The following is a 13,058-nucleotide window of genomic DNA, read 5'->3' as shown; positions in this document are numbered from 1 at the left end:
CTGGTAAATGGATGTAAAAAACTTGATGTCACTGCATACTAAAGATGTGCTGTGTTTATCCCATACAGCCCCAGTTACTGTGCAGTTTCACCTGATACTTGGTTTACTTCCCTCCAGTTGAGGATAAACCATTCTTCATTCAATAAATGTCCGCCAGTAATTTGGCAAGAATTGCTGCAGAATTTAGCTGCTGTTCGATTAGTAAATCTCCCCCACGGTGTAAGGAAATACTGATAGACTGGAGTCAAACAGACATTCAGGTAAAGGTCACAAGGTAACTGGTGAAACTCTACATAGAATGACCTCCATTTTCATTTCTTGTAGCCGTCACACTATGTGCAGTAGATGGAGCAACAATACGTTTCTCAAATCCAGTCCTAGAGAAACCCCAGTAAACATGGCTGTGGAGTCACTCGAGCAAAAACACTGACGCCGACTCTGACTCCTTCATAAATGGCTGATAGCCGTGGCCAGTCAGAAGCAGTAAAGCTCCTCTAATTCATTAAAAAGCTACTGATTGATCTCCTATGAATTAACAAACTGTGTATTTAGTTATACAATATTAGAATCTGAATAATATGATTAAGGACGGGGCCCCACGGGACGTAAATGCCGCAATTTGCCCGCAGCAGAGACGCTGAGGGAAAAATCGTGGCGTTGCACAGTGCAGGCATAGTGAATGGGATTCATGCGAATGCCATCCCCACTTTGCGGAAAAGATCGCAGCGCGGATACGTTGCGATTTGCAAAGCCGTTGCGGCTTTGAAAATCGCAGCATGTCAATTATATCTACGGAAACGCCGGCGGTTAGACATGGCATAACATTTTAACAAAGAGACAGTATTAGAAGAAAATAGGAGCAAGAGACTTGATAAATACCCTCATTGCAAATGCATATTCCCATTTGTAACTCCTGGTAATGACAGATAACACAGAGAACGTTCACTACATGAGATTTATTTCATATCATCTAATACATAGCAAGACACATTCTAATACACTACAATGTACAGAGACCTCCACGTGTCAGACTTCGCTCCCTCCTACCTGGAGATGATAAATTAGGGAGAGGGAGGATGGTAATGCTTCCAGGGACACCCATCGGCCACAGGAACCCGCCATTAAAGCTATTTGTTGGCAACGAACATGACTGTTACACACGACCCAGAATCTCTCCATAACGTGTTACACAAACAGGCGAATATCTCAGCAATATAATGAGAGAAAAAAAACAGCTGATTTGGCCAAAATGAGTAGATACAAGGAGCAGACGCCCAAAACACTGTTACAGGTAAATGTCCTGAAGGTGTCGGCAGCAAGCGGTCGCTTACAATAATACAGATGAGTTATATGACAGGGAATCCAATGTGGATCCATTATGTGCTGCTCCAGGCCGCCATCATTCCTCCACCTCACAAAGTAAGGTACTGGTAGTAATCCATCACCTGTACTAGTACATAGAATTACACATCTGTACATAGCAGAACAGCTGCCCAAAATCCCAGTATACCTTGATCATGAAGTAGGTCAAGTTCTACCACAAGGCATCTGACTGCTACTGATTGCCAGCAGGGGGCAGAAATCTGGGTAGAAAACTAACCAAAGAGCTCATGGGTAACACAAAATATCATAGGGTTAATTCCATGTTTCTCTGAGCGCATCATGGTTATATTGATGAGAAAGCAATAGGTAATAATCAATACCGGCCTGTAACTCGGATTAATTCAATGCAAATTTTAATGTTATGTCATGCAGTCCTGATGTGACACGAATGTTCTCCCTGATCCGCCATCTGGGTGGCACATGTTAGGTTGGGCAGAGCACTGATAAGAGAAAATATAAAGGTTATTTTATTCAGTATATGCAATAAGAAGGCAGCTTTCATTCTCATCTCTCATTATGTGGCTCATACACATTTCGCAGAAGGGTTTACCTAGTGCTTGTGCTGGACCGTGACTGGTCAGTCCAGTGTTTCATATACCATGAACATCACACATGAATTTTGGGGCATCTGATCTTCGTAGGGCACGTAAATATGTAATAATCAGGGGCAGAACTGTTGCCTCTTTTTAAGTAATTTATTCACTTTCCTACACCCACTCCTGTTTATGGTCTTCCCCACCTCGTCTCCAGCACATTATGTCCCAATGCTGAACAGTGTCTGGATGTATTATGCAGTAAGCAGCTGAAAGTCACGCATAGGAGGCCGTGGGCAGGAGACGGGTAAGTGAGGATAGGGCTACAAGGCAACTTTAGCTGTGACACACATCACAATGCCTGTCATACAGTGCCATCGGAGAAACGTGTGGATGTCATATTACATGAAATGCGAACATGTGACTTCACCTGAAGACCATTAACACCCTCATGAGACGTAGTATGAATATTTCTTGTATTATGCATCGCTCTCATGTTTACCAGCAAGAGCTATGATGGAAGCATTTTAAGACACTGTCTGCTTTGCATTGGCTGATATTGGGAGACCATTCATGATGGATTGTGGACTCCTATGAAGCTGCAAAGCATTTAGCTATGGACACTGCTGGTTCTCTAAGTTCTGACTAATACTGGATGGTGCTACTTCTTAAGACCTTAATTCTTTTCTTACCCCTTTAAGTTTACATACACTAAGGGAATGTTACCTTTTAAAATGTAGTCCGTTAATAACATCGGGACCTTCTCACTGTCTTCTTTCATGGCAAACAATACTGCAGAGGCAGGGAGAAAGGTATGAGTATAAGCACAGGAAAATAATAACAGTTGTGATAAGTGTTTGACAATTTTACAATACTACGCTGCTTTATGACAAAATACTAATTTTTAAAGGGGTATTCTGGTCATAACTGTGAGTTTGGTGGGGGTCTGAATGAGAGCACCATGTATAGGACTTGGCTGTCTTTTACAGTGCCATAAACCTTGAATGGATCAATAGTGCACATGCTTGACCGTCACTTCATTCACCCCTCCTGTTACACTTCTGTGGCTGGTGCACATCAGGGACAGGGCTCCCCATTTCTGGTACTTAGTGGGACCTCCATTGGCCAGACCACTAATAATCTAACAGTTATCACCTGACTTGTGGAAGATCTTGCTACTACTAGAATACCCCTTTAACATGCTTCATAAAAATTTTTTTAATAAAATGTCGCCCCTTAGGGGTAGGCTTACTGTTTGTCAGCATCTGCAGGTCCTCAACTGTGGGAGGTGTTGCTTTCTTCTCATATGGGATGACTGTATTCAGATACTGTACGAGAAGATGAAGAACAGGCTGTCACATAGATCACTGAAGTTACTTTGTAGATAATATACAGAAACCTTACACATCGGTGCAGATATATTAAGTCCTTGTGACAGTTTTGTAGCATAAAAAAGTCACAAACATCAGACTTGCAACTTTTTAAACACCGCTTGCAACTAAAATTGTTGCAAGTAGCATTTTACACAGCCCTCACCACTTTCCTCAGGCGGGGCGTAGAAAAGGTGTTTATTGTGATTTCTCATCTAAATGATGCCTAAAATTTAAGCAAGCTATGGACTACCAGTGTAGATTTCAGCATAGACACACGGCCTGCCAGAGGATGTGCCTGAGCCGCGCCATAAGTCAGGTAAATTTTCCAGCGGCAGAGGGATTATCGAGACCATTGTACGAAACTCTGATAAATCTCGCTATTGTGCTTTACAAGGAAATGCACTTCATCTAACCACTAGGCTTACTGCTTTAAGTAATACCTTTTACATTACTCAGTCCAGCTTACAATTTACTGTGTGGTAGTTCAGTCTCAATAATCTGGGATTGGAAACCTGTGGGACTTATCTATGCAGTTGTTTAACTTATACCCCTTTAAGAATCTCCAACTACAAGTCCCCAAAATGGAGGAAAACTTCTTTAGATTTGTCATGTGACATAGAAATGCTATACAGCAAAGAGCCAATATTCCATGGTCTGCTTACACATGAAGCACAAAGACAGACAACAGCAATGTAAACGTGTGGTAATACATGAAGGATTTGTTGTGATGGCTGTGTTTTGTTTTTCTCTCCTTTTGTAAGGAAATGTCTCCAGAATGCCTTCAGGAAATCTGTCCCTTCTGGAAAAATTACAATGTTGTTGTTGTGCAAAATGATTTTATCATTAAAAAAGGACCTTTCACCACCTCCAAAAAGTGAAGCTTTTACACCATTTAATAGATGCCACCCCACTGATTCCAGTACAGTTGGAATTTTTTCTCTAGCCTTCACCGTTCCCAAGCAATCAATGCTATTTAGACTCTGTACTGTCAGGAGGGTGGTGTCAGGCAGGAGCAGACAAGGGGTGTGAGCCTGAGCTCTGACATTGGCTGCCTCTGATTGGAGCTCTGAATCACACCCCCAGCCTGACACCACCCTTCTGACATTACAGAACTAGAATAGCATATCAGACACAAAAACTAATAGTGCGTGTTGCTCAGGAATGGTGGGGGCTAGAGAGAAACTTCCAACTGTGCTGAAATCAGTGGAGCAGCACCTATTAATAGATGCTAAGAATTTTAAAGGGAGGTGGTGAAAGGTCTTCTTTAAGTCAAAAGAAGCCATAAAAAGTCTCCTCTATACAACTGCAAAATACTAGAAAAAATACTAATGCAAAAGCCAATAAAACACTTGAAACTTATGGCACTTTTTACAAGTGTTTTAAACACTGAAAATCATGTTTGTGAGGGAGCTTGTATATACAGGGCCTTGCAAATGTATTCATACCCTTTTCACATTTTGTCACCTTACAACCACAAACATAAATGTATTTTATTGAGATTTTAAGTAATAGACCAACACAAAGTAGCAGATCATTGGGAAGTGGAAGGAACATGATGCATGGTTTTCACAATTTTAATCAAATAAAGATCTGAAAAGTGTGACGGGCAAATGTTTTCAGCCCCCTATATCAATACTTTGTAGAGCCAGCTTTTACTGCAATTTCAGCTGCAAGTCTTTTGGGGATTATGTCTACCAGCTTTGCATGTCTAGAGACTGAGATTTTTGCCCATTATTCCTTCCAAAATAGCTGAAGCTCAGCCAGATTGGATGGAGCCAGATTGGATGGAGAGCGTCTGTGAACAGCAGTTTTCATGTCTTGCCACAGATGAGGAATGGGATTGAGGTCTGGACTTTGTCTGGGCCATTCTAACACATGTTCAAAACCATTCCACTGTAGCTCTGGCTGTATGTTTAGGGTGCATTCACACGGAGTAAAATGGAGTGTAATTTGGAGTGTAATTTTTACACGTGTAAAAAATTTACGCGCGTATTTTGGAGCGTTTTTTACACGTGGCGTTTACGGAGCGTTTACGGAGCGTTTTTTTGGAGCATTTATGGAGCGTGTTTTTCTACACGCGTAAAACGCTCCAAAAAACGTTCCGTAAACGCCACATGTAAAAAAAATGCTCCAAAATACATGTGTACATTTTTTACACGTGTAAAAATTACACTCCAAATTACACTCCATTTTACTCCGTGTGAATGCACCCTTAGGGTGCATTCACACTGAGTAAACGCTAGCTTATTTTGTAGAGTAAAATTACACTTGTAAATTTTGCTATCCCATTGACTTCAATGACATTTTACAGGCGTATTTTTACAGGCGTATTTTTTACAGGCGTATTTTTTACAGGCGTATTTTTACACTTGTAAAAAAATATCATTGAAGTCAATGGGATAGCAAAATTTACAAGTGTAATTTTAGGGTGCATTCACACTGAGTAAACGCTAGCTTATTTTGTAGAGTAAAATTACACTTGTAAATTTTGCTATCACATTGACTTCAATGATATTTTTTTACAAGTGTAAAAATACGCCTGTAAAAAATACGCCTGTAAAAAATACGCCTGTAAAAATACGCCTGTAAAATGTCATTGAAGTCAATGGGATAGCAAAATTTACAAGTGTAATTTTACTCTACAAAATAAGCTAGCGTTTACTCAGTGTGAATGCACCCTTACTCTACAAAATAAGCTAGCGTTTACTCAGTGTGAATGCACCCTTAGGGTCATTGTCTTGCTGGGAGGTGAATCTCAAGTCTTTTGCAGCCTCCTACAGGTTTTCTTCCAGGATTGTCCTGTATTTAAGCTCCATCCATCTTCCCATCCACTCTGACCAGCTTCCCAGTCTCTGCTGAAAAAAAAGCCTTCCCCCAGCATGATGCTGCCACCACCATGTGTCACAGTGGGGATGGTGTGTTCAGGGTGATGAGCAGTGTTTACTTTTCCACCACACATAGCGCTTTGTATTTAGACCAAAAAGTTCAATGTTTGTCTCATCTGACCAGAGCACCTTCCTCCACATGTTTGCTGTGTCCTCTAAATGGCTTGTGACAAACTGCAAACAGCACTTCTTATGTCTTTCTTTCAACAATGGTTTTCTTCTTGCCACTTTTCCATAAAGGCCAGATTTGTGGAGTGCACGACTTATAGTTGTCCTGTGGACAGATTCTCCCACCTGAGCTGTGGATTTCTGCAGCTCCTCCAGAGAGGTCCTCTTGGCTGCTTCTATGACCAGTGCTTTTCTTGCTCGATCTGTCAGTTTAGGTGGACGGCCATGTCTTAGTAGGTTTGTAGAATACTTTTTCCATTTTTGGATGAATGATTGAATAGTGCTCCTTGGGATGCTCAAAGCTTGAGATATGTTTTTTTTTTAACCGAAACCTGCATTAAACTTCTCCACAACTTTATATCTGACCAGTCTGGTGAGTTCCTTGGTCTTCATGATGCTGTTTGTTCACTAATGTTCTCTAGCAAACCACTGAGGCCTTCACAAGACAGTTATATTTATACTGAGACTAAATTACACACAGCTGGACTCTATTAATTAAATGCCTTCTGAAGGCAATTGTGTGCACTGGATTGTATTTATGGGTATCAGAGTACAGGGGGATGAATGCTTTTGCACTTCACACTTTTCAGATTTTTATTTGATTAAAATTATGAAAACCATGTATCATTTTCCTTCCACTTCACAATTATCTGCTACTTTGTGTTGGTCTATCACTTAAAATCTCATTAAAATACCTTTAAGTTTGTGGTTGTAAGGAGACAGAATGTGAAAAAGTTCAAAGGGTATGAATACTTTTGCAAGCCACTGTAGCATATGCTGTTGCTTGAGCCCTTTAAATGCTGTAGATTTTCCACTGGAGAAAGAAATGCTTGGACAAACTGCAGGAAAATACAACAGCCTGTATTAGCTCCTCTTTCTTTGGTACATTTCACTCCACAATAGTGTTATATCTGCTGTGGGACAGGTACTTAGAATTTGTTTCACTTTTTGATACATGTGTATTAACCCTATATGCACTTACCTGCTTCTCGTTCCCTGAATTGCCAAATGTTTGTCTGATTCCTGTCTGGAGAATATTGGAGATCCCTTCCATACTGAAACGCTGCAGAAGAGCAGAAGTTTAGTCACAATGTGCACAGTGAGGAGGTATATCATCTGTATGATAAGGGAGTTACTACATAGAGAGACTAGGCATGTGCAGGACAAGGGGAGAATGGGGATGCCACTTATATCTATTCATTTCAAGCATTTCTTTCCTACATGGCCCTGTCTATGTGACTCTGTGTATGTGACTCTCTTACCTTCATGGGCATCTGTCCATTTCTCTCAGTGCGGTTACTCTGCAGACTGAGACCCTTTTCTTTCCTCCTCTTTTTCACAAGTTCTCTGTGTTCCTTCTGCTTGTTCTGGACCTCCAGAAGAGCCGTGATAAAGGAATTCTTCACCTCCTTTTCAAACTCCAACTCATCCCGCCGAGCTAGATGCTGTACCAGCTCTTCAGAGTAGTCGCAGATGGCGTGCTCCACTCGCTCCAGTAACTGCGACAGCTCCTCAGTGCTCATGTGCTGCAGACCTGCTGGTGGTGGATACATGAGAAATGGCATGAACTGGAGAAAAAATCACTGCCTTTTCTAATGTATACTAGGCCATTACAGATGGGGGGCTCATACCTCCTGATACATGCAGTACAACAACTGCCATCCCCTTATTATATTATCTATTACTCTTGCTTATATAGTGTCAACAAATTCTGCAGCGCTTTTACAGATATTACCATTATTCAGTCCCTACTAGGGCTCAAATCTAAATTCCTTATTAGTATGTCTTTGGAGTGCAGGAGGAGAACCCATGCAAATGTGGAGAGAACATACAAACTCCATGGGATCCCAGGACTGTCGCTACTAACTACTGAGTCACCCATATATGCGAAATTTTCATCACAATATCATTTTACTAGTGAATTTCCATGGTTAAAGGGGTTTTCCCATCTCAAAGATCCTATCTATACTGGTAGCTTATGTAAATTGAAGACTTTTCCTAAATATATTGCTTTAGAAATGCTGCTTTGTTTGCCTGTTATGTGAACTTATTCCTCCCACTGTTTACACAATGTTGCTATAACCACAGACCTGTGTGATAGGACAAGTGATGTCACTTAGTTCCGGCAGGACAATCCATTTGGCTAATTGCAGTTTGCTCATAACAGTTTGCTCTGTTATCTCTCTATGTAAACACACAGATAACACTGAACAACCATGTGCATGTTATCTGATCTTCCTAAGTATCAGTGTCCCGTTCAGCAAGAGGGAGGGGAGGGGGTTGGAATATAGGAAGTGAGAAGAAGAGACTGCAGACAGACTGCTGAAACACTGAGATGGGACCCCCCCCCCCCATTTTAAAGGCTTCAACATCAGTTTTTTGATGCAGTTTTCAACAACCAGGAGTGGAATAAAAAAGAGGAAAGATCTCATCTGCCATATCGCTTTCTCACCCTTAATGGTCCACACCTGGTTTGGGGTTCACAACTGCATCAGTAAAATAGAACTCTTTTGTTTCAGATTCTTTCATAAATATAGCTGGGAATAAGGGGATGGGTTCACCTTGTATATTAGGGTACAGGAGAAATCTGTGCCCCCCTTTATAAGTACTTTCACAATATATAAATCATTGATAAGATAAGTTTTAATCATATTATAATCTTTCATATAGAAAAAAAATATTCTATGAATATTTACTGGCAATTTGTTGGTAAAACAACAATGCACTTTGTTCCAGTACATTTTAGTGATTGGCCACCAGAGGGCACTGTGACTATGCACTAAAGTACTACATACGGTATACAGATTATGTCTGAGTATGTAGGGATGGAATAAAGGTTGTGCGTACATATTATTATAGCATAGTTCAGACTATTTTGATTTGCAATTTATGTAAAACTGACATCATATTGAATCAGTCTGTCAATCTGTCGGACGGTGTGCTCAATGACAAAAAGGACTTATGATGTGTCTGATTTGAAATAATGCATTTTCTTAATTGTTATGGCCCCTTAGAAATCAATAGGATCTGTCATAAGAAACAATAAGTACTATACTGCAAAAGAAAAGTGTGACCCTGTGAGCTCCATTCAGTGCGACAAGACTTGGCGATGAGCCCTTACCCTCCGTGGTCCAGTTATTGTTAAAGTTCTGACTCAGGGCCTGCATTTCCTGAAGCAGAACGGTGTCTGAGCGAGATGAAATCTCTTCAAGGTCATTCTCTTCTTCATCCAGTTCTTCTTCAGGGTCTGGGGAGTTCTGCATCATCTCCTCAATCTCCTCGATCACCTGCAGGGAGAGAACATTATATAATGACACCTCATACCGAAATATCAAAGCCCTTTACATTTACACTAGGTTGCCCAAACCTTATTCATATGACAGCGCCATTTTACAAAATGGACAAAAAGCATACCAGATTTTTTTTTTCTGGCAATGAAAAGGAGTAAATAGATCCAAAGACATTCATGGTTTTATAAACAGCGGAGTAAAGGATGTGTGAATAAGGTCTAATATAGTAAATCAGCAGCTTCATGTACAATATCTCAGGATACGACTGACCAATAACCTTATAGCAGGTGCCTAGGGTGACTAAATGGTGATATCTCGCTAACAGAGGAACCAACTCAAAAGAGTGGAATGTAGTATTGCTCTCAATAAGGAAAACAAAATAGCGGCCCTGGAAGTGGGGTCTAAAAAGTTACAAATCCAAATCTTTATTACTTTATGTATGACACAAAATGTTATAAATTGTTTTATAAGTACAAAATAAAACTGATGTAGCTGAGCTAAAACCTGACACGTTCGGTAAATAAGGGCATATTCCATCTGGTACCTAGGAAGTATGAGCTGTAAATACAGTCCTGATAACAGTGAGATATAAATGTCTGTCTATCTATCTATCTATCTATCTATCATCTATCTATCTATCATCTATCTATCTATCTATCTATCTATCATCTATCTATCTATCTATCTATCTATCTATCTATCTATCTATACACACAGCATGTTGTGGAATCAGTGATAAAGGCCATACTCAGTCGCATGATCTTATTGCAGAACAGGCATGAGTACAGGGGTATGTGTATGAATACGTACTGATTAGAGATGAGCGAACAGTGAAATATTCGAGATTTGTTTCGAATAGCCCCTCAATATTCGACTATTCGAACGAATATCGAACCCCATTATAGTCTATGGGGAAAAATGCTTTGTTTCAGGGGAAGCCACACTTCAACTCAGGAGAGTCACCAAGTCCACTATGACACCCCAGGAAATGATGCCAACACCCTGGAATGCAACTGGGACAGCAGGGGAAGCATGTCTGGGGGCATCTAACATGCCCAAGTCCCTATATTACGCCACTATCTCGTCGGGATCCCTGTCAGCTTGCGATATGCGGGAGCTGACTTTTTCCATAGGAATGCATTGACCAGCGTTGATTGGCTGAATGCTATACAGAGTACAGCATTCGGCCAATCAACGCTGGTTCTGCCGGAGGAGGCAGAGTCTAAGATCGGTCCACAGCAGTCTCCATTCTGGTCCGATCTCAGATGTAGCAGCGTTGAGCGCAGAGCTCTGCTACATCCAGAGATGTAGCAGGGTTGAGTGTGTGCTGAGCTCTGCTACATCCAGCCTGAACATAGCGACTATGGCCACATTGACTACCATTAGCTCAGGACATGACATGGGCCTTACATGTATAAAGAGGTGTTTAGATGCTCACAGAGGTGTAACTAGCCCCCACTTACCATGTGCTATCTCTAATACTGGGGTCTTCTTATATTGTAGAGAGGCCTTTGGGCTCCAGCGCCCGGTAGTAAATATACACTCACCGGCCACTTTATTAGGTACACCATGCTAGTAACGGGTTGGACCCCCTTTTGCCTTCAGAACTGCCTCAATTCTTCGTGGCATAGATTCAACAAGGTGCTGGAAGCATTCCTCAGAGATTTTGGTCCATATTGACATGATGGCATCACACAGTTGCCGCAGATTTGTCGGCTGCACATCCATGATGCGAATCTCCCGTTCCACCACATCCCAAAGATGCTCTATTGGATTGAGATCTGGTGACTGTGGAGGCCATTGGAGTACAGTGAACTCATTGTCATGTTCAAGAAACCAGTCTGAGATGATTCCAGCTTTATGACATGGCGCATTATCCTGCTGAAAGTAGCCATCAGATGTTGGGTACATTGTGGTCATAAAGGGATGGACATGGTCAGCAACAATACTCAGGTAGGCTTTGGCGTTGCAACGATGCTCAATTGGTACCAAGGGGCCCAAAGAGTGCCAAGAAAATATTCCCCACACCATGACACCACCACCACCAGCCTGAACCGTTGATACAAGGCAGGATGGATCCATGCTTTCATGTTGTTGATGCCAAATTCTGACCCTACCATCCGAATGTCGCAGCAGAAATCGAGACTCATCAGACCAGACAACGTTTTTCCAATCTTCAATTGTCCAATTTCGATGACCTTGTGCAAATTGTAGCCTCAGTTTCCTGTTCTTAGCTGAAAGGAGTGGCACCCGGTGTGGTCTTCTGCTGCTGTAGCCCATCTGCCTCAAAGTTCGACGTACTGTGCGTTCAGAGATGCTCTTCTGGCTACCTTGGTTGTAACGGGTGGCTATTTGAGTCACTGTTGCCTTTCTATCAGCTCGAACCAGTCTGGCCATTCTCCTCTGACCTCTGGCATCAACAACGCATTTCCGCCCACAGAACTGCCGCTCACTGGATGTTTTTTCTTTTTCGGACCATTCTCTGTAAACCCTAGAGATGGTTGTGCGTGAAAATCCCAGTAGATCAGCAGTTTCTGAAATACTCAGACCAGCCCTTCTGGCACCAACAACCATGCCACGTTCAAAGGCACTCAAATCACCTTTCTTCCCCATACTGATGCTCGGTTTGAACTGCAGGAGATTGTCTTGACCATGTCTACATGCCTAAATGCACTGAGTTGCCGCCATGTGATTGGCTGATTAGAAATTAAGTGTTAACGAGCAGTTGGACAGGTGTACCTAATAAAGTGGCCGGTGAGTGTACTTCTGCCCCCCTACCCTATAGCTCTGCTGTGAACGCTCCGTTGTGCTGGTAGTGGACATTCACTCCATTTACATAGATAAAATATAAAATGAAATATTATAACCATCAGAAAGATAAGCATCGCACCTACAACCGGCTGGTAAGTACAGCGTGATATGAAGTGTCTGGGTGATCAGTTTCCATGGCAACATTCTCTGCCCTGCACCTTCTTAAGGAGGGGGGAGATAGAAGAAAAATCCCTGCTGAGTACTGACGTCTTCCGTCACCTGACTACACGCACAGCCCTGCTCCTAATGTGTCTATCAACATGGCCGACACATTTACAGCTTCATAGATATGTGCAGCCCTCAGACCTGACCGAGGTCCTAGCACACAGATAAAGGCCAGTATATGGCACCCCCATAACTATCAGCGCCAGCCATAACCTTTATGTCCAGTCATATTCCAATACAGAGCACAACCATCAGCCTAGAGACAAGTCACTGACCCTCAGCCTTTACCTCCTTCCTTCTGCAGCCATTTGTCATTTTTTCAATTTCACTTTATAGGCCGGAGCCTCACTTTCCAAGAACGCAGCATTTTACATTATCTGCGAAGTGGATGGGATTCTGGCTAATCCCATTCACACATTGCAAAAAAAATTCTGCAGCAGAAAAGCTGCT

At 41.9% G+C, this 13,058-nt stretch overlaps 1 protein-coding gene across 2 annotated transcripts in view; it reads right to left on the bottom strand.

Annotated features, from left to right (window-relative positions):
• Positions 1 to 941: 941 nt before the first annotated feature.
• Positions 942 to 13,058, bottom strand: part of FEZ1 (fasciculation and elongation protein zeta 1) — a 31,884-nt gene continuing 19,767 nt past the window's right edge. Inside the window, exons 5-10 of one of the 2 annotated variants that reach the window (XM_075280094.1) lie at positions 9,464 to 9,629; positions 7,605 to 7,879; positions 7,325 to 7,405; positions 3,169 to 3,244; positions 2,643 to 2,708; positions 942 to 1,823 (exon numbers count right to left, since the gene is read on the bottom strand). In XM_075280094.1, the coding sequence (XP_075136195.1) occupies positions 1,807 to 1,823; positions 2,643 to 2,708; positions 3,169 to 3,244; positions 7,325 to 7,405; positions 7,605 to 7,879; positions 9,464 to 9,629 (681 nt within the window). In that variant the 3' untranslated portion in view covers positions 942 to 1,806. The remainder of the gene's footprint in view (positions 1,824 to 2,642; positions 2,709 to 3,168; positions 3,245 to 7,324; positions 7,406 to 7,604; positions 7,880 to 9,463; positions 9,630 to 13,058) is intronic. The other variant, XM_075280095.1, reaches the window with a different exon arrangement.

The sequence above is a fragment of the Leptodactylus fuscus genome, chromosome 6 (assembly GCF_031893055.1).
Source record: "Leptodactylus fuscus isolate aLepFus1 chromosome 6, aLepFus1.hap2, whole genome shotgun sequence".
In the NCBI taxonomy this organism is placed as follows: domain Eukaryota; kingdom Metazoa; phylum Chordata; class Amphibia; order Anura; family Leptodactylidae; genus Leptodactylus; species Leptodactylus fuscus.
This window is presented reverse-complemented; position numbering and strand designations above follow the sequence as displayed.